The sequence below is a fragment of the Esox lucius genome, chromosome 15 (assembly GCF_011004845.1).
Source record: "Esox lucius isolate fEsoLuc1 chromosome 15, fEsoLuc1.pri, whole genome shotgun sequence".
NCBI lineage: Eukaryota > Metazoa > Chordata > Actinopteri > Esociformes > Esocidae > Esox > Esox lucius.
In genome coordinates, this window is record NC_047583.1 from 25,598,247 (window position 1) to 25,608,452 (window position 10,206).

Consider the following 10,206-nt stretch of genomic DNA (forward strand, 5'->3'; position numbering starts at 1 on the left):
TGGCTTGATTGGAGTACAGACGATTTGTAATTGTTTCATGGGAATAAACTTTACACTATCTTTCCCCTTTGCTTAACCACAGCATGACAGAGCTGGAGAAAGACATCAACAACCTGCGTTCCGGTTTGAAGAGTGTGGAGACGGTCAGTGGCCATTTCTGTTGGTTTGCCCTTAAATGGAGCCACACATGATGCACGCGGCAGCTCACGTACACTTCTATCATGATACTCTGGTGTTGTGGGTTGTCTGATGAGTCATAGAGTGAACGAGTGCTGTTCCTTGCAGGAGCTGGCGTTCCAGAGGGGACTTCCTCAGGTTTCGGGGGATAAGTTTGTGTCTGTGGTGAGCCAGTTCATCACTGTGGCCAGCTTCAGCTTCTCAGACGTGGATGATTCTCTGACGGAGTCCAAGGAGCTGGTGAGAAAGGGGCGGAGGTCTGGAGGCCTGCCCGTCTGTCCTTGATTATCAGGCATAGAAACACAATAGTTAGAACAGACAAATCCCTTCGGACCACGGCATGTTGCAAGGAACTAATTTGGGACCCTCAGTATGGGGCTTGAACTACCTGTCCATTACTGAATATGGACTGAAATGGCCATTCTACTAATTATATTTCTATGTGGTTGGAGCCGCATTGTCTGTAGGTCCCTAACTGAGCTTTAAATGTAATAGTTGGTTGCCTTAAAATATTTTTATGAGGGCAGCACCAATTGCAAATACAGTAACTTCATACTTGGCCACATAAGGTTGCGTACAGTGTTCTTGATACAGCTTTGAAGTCACCTTTTGAAGTTGGAATCAGCTAATAGACTTGGAAATGCCTAATGTTTCCCTGTGTGACAATGTGGAGGACGTGGTAAGCCACATCTGTTCATGGGTTACAGTCTACCTGCATGAACATTGGAACCACTGAATATAGGCAGTTAATGGTTAACTAAGATGGGTCAAGGCTATCAGTTTCAAAGCCACAGTCCCCCCCCCCCACCCCCGCCCCCCCATTCCTCACTCTTTACAATGTGCCATGTGGAATGTATTTGATGTGTCTACAGTGTCCAGTGGATAGAGGGATATTTATGTGTCAAGTTACACTTTACAATGGAAGGGAGGAGGAAACCACATCTGCTGGGAGCAGACCTGGGTTTAACTGTGATTCTCCCCTCCCTTCCTGGAAGTGCCAGTGTTCGGGTGTTTGCAGCTTTGTGACTATTCTGACGATTACAGTGTATCAGACAAGCTCAGTCGAGCTCAGAAAAAGTATTAAATGTGATTTCAAATGGCATTTGAACTAACGTGTGACGGGGCTAGTTTAAATCTGTATTAATCCACAGCGGCCCCAAGGTCACATTCATCCCTCTAATACTGAAAGAAGGTTCACCTGTCATACTTTGACTGGATTTTATTTCGTTTTCACAAAAGATCTACGATACATATTTCCTTTCCAGGAAAGCCTATTTGCCCATTTTTGAATTATTGGGTGCCTGACATTCTTCCCTCTGTAGTTTCTGAAAGCAGTGCAGCATTTCGGTGAGGACGCAACCCGTATGCAGCCAGACGAGTTCTTTGGAATATTCGACCAGTTCCTACAGGCGTTCGCTGATGCCAAACAGGAGAATGAGAACATGCACAAACGCAAGGAAGAGGAGGAACGACGGGCCCGTATAGAAGCACAAGTAAGACTGTCCATTTCCACCTAAAGGGGACTAGGAAATGGGGGATTCCTCCGATACTGGAGGCGTGCAGTGATATGCCACTTCAGTCACCCGGAGGGCAGTTAGGATGAACAGCCTTGCTCTAGTGCAGAATAACTTAGGAATTTATTTTTGGCCTGCTTGGGGATTCGATCTAGTAACCTTTTTAGTTAAAGGTCAGATACTCAAATAAGTTGGCTACCTGCAAACACTAGACGGTTATCTGTTGTCGTACGCAACTGTCATACGCAAACTTCTACAGCATTTGTGTATTTTAATTTGCTCAGTAAATTTAATAACCTGCTGGGCTACTGTAGGTGTGTATTCTATAGTCACAAACTCCCTCCTCTTTTGTTCTTTAAGATGAAGGAGCAGAGGGAGAAGGAGCGCAAGGCCAGGAAGGCGAAGGAGAACTGTGAGGAGGATGGTGAATTTGACGATCTGGTTTCAGCCTTGCGCTCTGGGGAGGTGTTTGACAAGGACCTGTCCAAGATGAAACGCAACCGCAAACGGGTCAACTCATCAACTGACACTAGCAGGGAGCGACCCGTCACCAAACTGAACTTCTGAATCAAAACAACTGACAACTAACTTGGGCTAGGCTATATCTGCCCTCTGGTGGCCTGGCATGGGCCTAGCACCCACTTATTTCGGAGTGGACAGAATTCACTGCTGAAAACTTACCTGACCAGAAAAGGTGATGGAAAGACATCTACTTAATCTTCTGCTACTCAAGCAACAATAACCCACACCTTGTGTCTGTCTGGAAACAGACATAAGGTATTACCTCCTCTAAATACCATGAACCATGGATCAGGGGAATGTCTCTAAGCTATGTGTTAATTGCCAAAACCTACATTTAAAATGCTGTGGTCTAAATGATAGTTTTGCTCATGTTGGGGAAGTGGACTTTTGGCATAGGACACCTTTTGACGTTTCCTGCCTGCAAAGATGAACGGGAAGTTGAATGGAAAGCAAGCAAGTGCGTGCGTGCACAGACAGACACACCGGCTGTGACACATTTCCTCCTTTATTAAGGGGAGAAAGTGGAAAATCTTTCCTTCTATTGTGTTCAGTCAGTCAGACACCCTAGAGAGGTGTAGAAGAGGATGTCCACCCTATGCAGACTAATACTGTCTCCTGAAGCACAACCTAGCATGTATGAGTGATTGTGAGGTTCTTTTGTAAGTGAAAACACATTTTGATACAGTTTTATTACAATCCTGCAAAGACCTAATTTCCATATTCAAAACCAAATCTCAGATGCAATATTACCATTTTATTAGAGCCTAACTTTAGAAAATAATGCATTCAAAATGCAACAAAAGATAGGTCAAAAAATATGTTACTGTATATACAGTATTGTAGAATATTAGGACCTAGTTTAAGGTCTGCTGATTTTAATAGACATAAAACATCACTTTCTATTTAATTTGAAGAGTTGCCAAAAAGGATTGCTCTTCCTCTGGTCATCCTAACACACTGTGGATATCAGACTGGAAACTATGCAGCCCAACATGTTGAGTTTTGTCTTGGTGGTTTTTGTTCAATACTATTATGTATGTGTATATTATGTACATATGCCAATTCCAGTATCACCGCCTCACTACGTGTCCTACAGGAGCCTTTCTGTTATTTGGTCTGCCTCAATTAGGAAAGACCTTCTAAAATATTTACTCCCATTTCCACAGTCACCCTCCTTCACTGTGTAACAGCATTTTTAATGTGTATGTGGGTTTTTTCAAAACAGCTTTTTTTTAATTATTATTTAAACAATCTCTTATTTTGGAACAGACTAAAGTAATAAACCTGGATGTCAATTCATCTCTTTAATGTTTGTCTCCCACTCAAAACTGCAACTGTTGATTCCACACAGGCCATTTACTTTTTTTAATTACTCTGCAAAAAAAGAAAGGTGTGTATTCATCTCAAGAGCTATTGTGAGGAGCTTCCTCTGATGGCCGGTGGGCACGACTCGCCATTCTATAAATTCAATTTCTGAAATACTGTTGTTTCTGTCAAAGTGTTAAAGGATTTCTGAAAACAAATGTTAGAAGCTGAAATTGAACACATCTGACCGTTATCTGATTAGGTTACAACAGTCCCAGAAGCAACTAATTAGAAAGTATTGTCCAATGTGCTCATCTGGCCTTTGCAACACAGTCCTTGAGGGGATTGAGCTGCTTCATGCTTTGGACACTGTTATATTCAGAAAGCCTGAATAATGACCTTGCCACCAATAAAAACACTGCCAATATTATGGAAACAGTATCCCTCCTGGTTCACCACATCCTGTTGTCAAGACTCCATATAAGTTCTGCAGATAAAACACAATGCATAAAAAATATATGATGCTTCAAAACTTTTATTTGTATGGCAAGCAATATCATTATTACATTTACTAAATGCATTAATGTAAGTCAGTCTGGATAAGTTAGTTTCAGTTAAATTACTAAAACGAAAATGGATAATTTAATGAATATGGTATTCAAAACACAGGCTACATTTTTTAATACAGGTAAATACAAAATATTGTGCTTGCATGTCATTGTTCTACTTATGGATAATTTATGTTTCAATTCATGTTCAAGCAAAGCCCTATATGACATTTTGAACATATAAATAACTAAAACATTCACTGTTTGTAAAGGTTTCATAAAAATTATAAATGATCTGTATCATCAACCCAAAAAGAAATTGCCTCAACTGGCAATTATCCAGTTTTTTACTTCAGTATTGTCCAATAGGTTTAGTTGTTTCTGGTGCAACATGTGACACAAAGTATGGTCAATACTAATATTTAAGCAATAAGGCATAAGAACCCATGAATGGTTGGTAAAAACACCCAAATAGGGTTGTTCTTAGGCCCAAGGCAGAACCAAAGATCACCTGGAATCGAAACCTATAATTTCATTTTATTTATGATGTAGCATAGGATTTATTTGGTGGAAATTCGATTTAAAAAACAAATACAATATTCTAAATAAAGTTATATAAACTTTTTTCGATTCCTTTTGTCAGAAAGCACAAACCTCATCAAGCAAAGTTTGCGGAATAAACACGTAGGCTATCTAGTAAGGCATAAAATAATACATTTAATCCACAGTATATTTAAATGACATTATGATTGTATCTTACTATTTCAGAATCTTCTTAAATTGTTAAAAAATAACCTGGCAAATGTTCCCTTTATATACACAGTAGATGTGCTTCCAAAGTGCACTATTCAATCACAGTGTGTAGAGCGCTTGGCACTGCGTAACAGTGCCAAATTGCGCGTTGGCACTTCATCCCTTATAACTAATCAAAAGACCACCCCGCCAAAGTATTAAATGGCTTTAATCTTTTGACATTCACCATCATTTTTGTTGACGAAAAAGAGTTATCACAGACTGGTATCTGCAGATTCAACTTTTGGTACAGCGGGCTCGGACACCGTATCAGGTTGAGCATCCCTACAGAAGAACACCGCGGGGTTTTTGCAAGCCCACATCGCAACCTCTCCTCCGTTTGCGGGGCTGGAGGAAGACAACCAACTGTTTGTACCCTGCCTGCTAACATACCGGTCTCTAATTCGGTCGGTCCTCGTTCTGACATCCCTGCTTTGGGTTTGTGTCGATAGGTAAGCAGCAATGTTTCTAGTCCTATATCCCTCCTCTCGGCTTCTTCCTAAAAGCATCGAAATGTTTGGGTTTCTAATTGCGTATATCAGTGGGTTTATGGCACCGTTTGCCCACGCCATCCATATGGCCACTGTGTCCATGATGGGGTTGAAGGAGTAATCCCCGACTGCGGTGATAATACCCATCAGACAGTAGGGGCCCCAGCAGAATATAATAAAAACGATCATAATCAGCACTGTCGTGGCAGTCCTCATCTCACTATAAAACCGGAGTAAATATGCGTATGTAGTCACCGGCCGCACCCTTATTTCTGACAACCTAACGGTCTTACAGATGTTGTAATGACAGAAACACATGAGCGCAAAGGGGAGTAGATAACAGACCGCTATTAAAGTTATACTGTATGAAGTGCCCATCCTAGAGGTACCAGAGTGAAATACGTACATACAGTGGTAGAAGCCCCTTTTATGGACGACTAGATCCTTGGATGTTCGCATCACCAGGTACCATGGTATGGAGAAAAACAACGCTGTTAACCACACAGCCAACAGAAGCTGAACAGCCTTTTTCCGGCCTATCTTCTCCTGAGGTTGCCTCACGATGGCATAATACCGGTCAAATGAAATTAGAGTCATTGTCAGTGTGGAAATAATACCAAAGCATGTGTTGAAGAACCCGTTGGCTACGCAGAAGCGGTCTCCAAACATCCACACACCATCTTTGCTGAAAAGCATCATGAACGAGAACGGTAAACAAAGAACTGCGGTCAAAAAATCTGACAATGAAAGGGACATGATGAAAGCATTTGTAACCGTTCTCAGCTGTCTATGTTTAATAATGACGATAACTACTGCAGAATTTCCTAAACTAGAAAGGAGGAAGATGGCCAGAAGCACCAAAGCTTGAGCTGCCACCGTTATGTCCCGGAGGACCGAATTCCCATCAGTGTTCTGCACAAGTTTGTGTTCTTGGTTCTCCTCGCCTCTGGCCGTAATGTTTCCAAGACTGGCCTGCGTAAAAATACCTTGTAACGCCGGTGCTATGGTAACTATTTGCAGCGTTAAACCCGTGCCAGTAGTGTTGTCCGGAGCGGTGGAGTTGCTGGTTCCGAGTAATGCAGTGTTCACGGGGTAATCCATCGGTCATGAATGGGGGGCCTCCACAGACTGGAAGGAGATTCATCCCTCTAATAGTTTAGACGCAGCGACTTAGAGATGGCACATAAATTACATTTAAATCCCCTCTGCAACAGCACTATAGGCTCCTTAATATATTCTTCATTATAATAGCGTATTCGAACTGGGATCAATTTCCCTTACAAATAGGATATCGATAGAAAAGCGCCCCAGATTGCAATTCTCGCTTGGTATTCTCATTCCTTGTTTTCCATCCTGACCTGTATCCAATTTTCTAGAGTCCCCGCCTTCATTGCGTACAATTTGTGTCCTTGTGACGTTAAGAGCCGTTGCCATGGTCTCAGTGATGATTTTCTTTTCTGCGGGTTTACGCACTTTCTGAATGATTTTATCTGTGCAGTTTTATAGGCTTTCCCTGTTTTGCGTATATAGGAAATCACGTGATGGCTCGGTTGGTTGCCCAAAGTAGGCTGTTAATAGAAAGACTGCAAAGTTGAGGTAACCGGTACATTCTCCAAAATGTTCATAGTTTACTTGGGGCTGAATGGTTGATATTTCAGGCATTCTGCTATGGTAAAGTTAATTAGCCTATACGGTAGGGTAGCCATTAGAATAGCTGTTTAAACAATTAATAAAGGTTTCTTATTAGAATATCGATTTTGAAAAGCCAGAGAAAATGTTGGTTTTCTGTTATGTTTTTTTCAAACATAGGAGGTAAATTTTGAATAGGGGTAATGAAGTATCTTCCCTCATTTATATATATATATATATATATATACAATTTTCATAATTTTGGCTCTGTGTGCCACCACAATGGATATTAAATGAGATGGAATTGAAATGCAGACTTTCAGCTTTAATTCAAGTGGTTGACAAACAAAAATATCATATGAAATGCTTAGGAATTGCAACCATTTTCATACACAGTCCCCTTATTTCAGGGACTGAAATGTAATTGGACAATATTAACGTAATCATAAATAAAATCTTAATTTTTAATACTTTGCAGGCAATGACTGCTTGAAGTCTGTAATGCATGGACATCACCAAACATTGGGTTTCCTCCTTTGTGATGCTTGGCCAGGCCTTTACCTCAACTGACTTCAGTTGCTGTTTGTTCGTGGGTCTTTCTGCTTTAAGTTTTATCTTCAGCAAGTGAAATGTATGCTTAATCGGGTTGAGATCAGGTGATTGACTCGGCCATTGCAGAATATTCTACTTCTTTACCTTAAAAAAACCCTGGGTTGCTTTTGTAGTATGTTTTGGGTCATTGTCCATCTGTAAAGTGAGGCACCATCCAATCAACTTTGCTGCATTCATCTGAATCTGAGCAGACAATATATCCCTTTTACATTTCCAAATTCATGCTGCTTCTGTCTTCTGTCACATCATCAATAATAATAATAATAATAATAATAATACATTTTATTTATAATGCACTTTATATCAATTAAATGACCTCAAAGTGCTACAATGCATTAGCCTAAAAGCATAGAACAGCGACATTAAAATAACACAATTAAACAAAAAAGGCTTTTCTAAAAAGATGGGTTTTCAGGCCCTTTTTAAAAGAGTCCACAGTCTGTGGGGCCCTTAGATGAACAGGGAGAGCATTCCACAGAGCTGGTGCAACTGAGCAGAAGGCACGGTCACCCATTGTTCGCAGCCTTGTCCTCAGAGGCTGTAGGAGGTTAGCCTGTCCAGAGCGGAGATGGCGTGAGGCAGAAAGGGGAGTGATGATTTGTTTGAGGTATAATGGTGCAGTGCCATAGAGACACTGATGGGACAGAAGGGAAACTTTGAATTCAATCCTGTATTGGACAGGAAGCCAGTGAAGCGATTTAAGGATGGGAGTGATGTGGTGGTGCTTCCGCACCCCCATCAGGATCCTAGCAGCACAGTTCTGGACGTACTGCAACGGCTGGATATTCTTGCTTGGGATCCCGATGAGGAGTGAATTGCAGTAGTCCAACCTGGAGGAGATAAAGGCATGGACAAGTTTCTCAGCATCTGGGAGAGTAAGTGTAGGGCGGAGTTTTGCAATGTTCCTGAGGTGAAAGGAGGTTTTGCACAGATGTTTAATATGGGCGTCACAAGTCAAATGGGGATCCATTCTAACACCGAGGTTTGTGACTGAGGATGAGAGGTGGATATCGTGACCAGAGAAGGTGATGCTGGTGATGGTAGATGACCGGGTTTGGTGTGGAGTGCCAACAAGAATGGCTTCCGTTTTTGAACTGTTTAGTTGCAGAAAATTATCCGCCATCCATGTCTCTATCTCCTCCAAGCAGATGGAAAGTGTGGAGAGAGCTGTAGCCGGGGTTGGGTTTGTTTTGATATACAGTTGCGTGTCATCAGCGTAGCAATGGAAAGATATTCCATGCCGGCTAATGACATGACCCAGGGGGAGCATATACAGTGTAAAAAGGGTGGGGCCAAGGACTGATCCTTGAGGGACACCACAAGTGACAGAGTGTGTGTCCGATTTAGCACCACCCAAAGATACATATTCTGTTCTGTCCGTGAGATATGAAGTAAACCAAGCCAGAGTAGTGTCAGAAAGTCCAATGGAAGAGTGAAGGCGGTTTAAAAGGATATGGTGGTCCACAGTGTCAAATGCTGCAGTGAGATCTAGAAGGATGAGAAGTGATGGAGATCCAGCATCAGCCGCCATCAACAGGTCGTTGGTGACCCTAACCAAGGCAGTTTCTGTACTGTGGCCAGAGCGAAAGCCAGACTGGAACTTCTCATAAAGACTGTTTGTAATGAGGTGATTGTGAAGTTGCGCAGAAACTACCTTTTCCAACACCTTTGACAAAAATGGGAGGTTGGAGATGGGTCGGTAGTTGGCAAATACTTCGGGGTCAAGACTGGGCTTTTTAAGCAGAGGTTTGATGACCGCAGTTTTCAAAGATGCAGGGACTTGGCCAGACCGAAGAGACTGATTAATGATCTTGGTGATCATGGGACTTACCACAGAAGAGTGACTTTTAATTAAAATTGAGGGAAAAGGGTCCAGTTCACAGGTGGAGGGCTTCATCTTCCTCAGGAGAACAATGTAAGCAATACAATTTCTCAGTTTCAACATTTGATATGTTGTCTTGGTACTATTTTCTATTGAATGATTTGCACATTATTGCATTCTGTTTTTCTTTAGATTTTACACAACATCCCAATGTTTTTGGAAATGGGGTTGTACATTGTGTTAGCACATTCTAATGTACCCCAAAATAACATAACATACAGTATCATACAAATTTGGCTGTGACAGATGTATGAATTAAGTTACATATACCACATACAATAGACTGGAATAGGACAAAGTGGACAACAAATATTGAAGTAATTTCTGTGATAAACAATATTTTCACCAACTTCAAAAAATATTGAAGTCATTTCTGTGATAAACAATATTTTAATCACTTAAAAAGCCTTAACAACAAACCATCTAATCTCTCTGACCTGCTGCTTGCTGAATCAGAAGATATATCAGATTTACATTCGGTGGGGGATTACATAAAGCATATCATTGGACATTAAAACCAATATGTGAGCCGATATCCCCACCGGTCCACTCACACCAGAGCTAAACTGAAACCAAGTGATTCCCACTGAAGTCATGTGATAGGATTTTCAGATATCAGTCTTTTGTGATAGAAGTAACATCTATCGCTTTTGTAAATGTTAATATAATTTAATATAAAGGAAGATTTCAGTATGCATGTCCTTTAAAAATATTGCAAGTATTTCTGGAGAACA

The 10,206-nt window shown here is 41.2% G+C and overlaps 2 protein-coding genes across 5 annotated transcripts in view; one reads left to right on the forward strand and one right to left on the reverse strand.

The window, feature by feature from the left end:
* The window catches only part of daam1a (dishevelled associated activator of morphogenesis 1a), a 53,419-nt gene extending 49,460 nt beyond the window's left edge, over positions 1-3,959 (forward strand). For all 4 annotated transcript variants that reach the window (XM_013137397.3, XM_020054169.2, XM_013137396.3 and 1 more), the window contains 4 exons: positions 83-143; positions 286-417; positions 1,500-1,670; positions 2,052-3,959. In XM_013137397.3, the coding sequence (XP_012992851.2) occupies positions 83-143; positions 286-417; positions 1,500-1,670; positions 2,052-2,258 (571 nt within the window). In that variant the 3' untranslated portion in view covers positions 2,259-3,959. The remainder of the gene's footprint in view (positions 1-82; positions 144-285; positions 418-1,499; positions 1,671-2,051) is intronic.
* An 85-nt stretch (positions 3,960-4,044) lies between these two features.
* On the reverse strand, positions 4,045-6,874 carry LOC105030885 (G-protein coupled receptor 135). The gene has a single exon (XM_010905004.5). The coding sequence runs from the start codon at positions 6,448-6,450 to the stop codon at positions 5,074-5,076; it is 1,377 nt and encodes a 458-aa protein (XP_010903306.2). The 5' UTR covers positions 6,451-6,874; the 3' UTR covers positions 4,045-5,073.
* Positions 6,875-10,206: the final 3,332 nt, after the last annotated feature.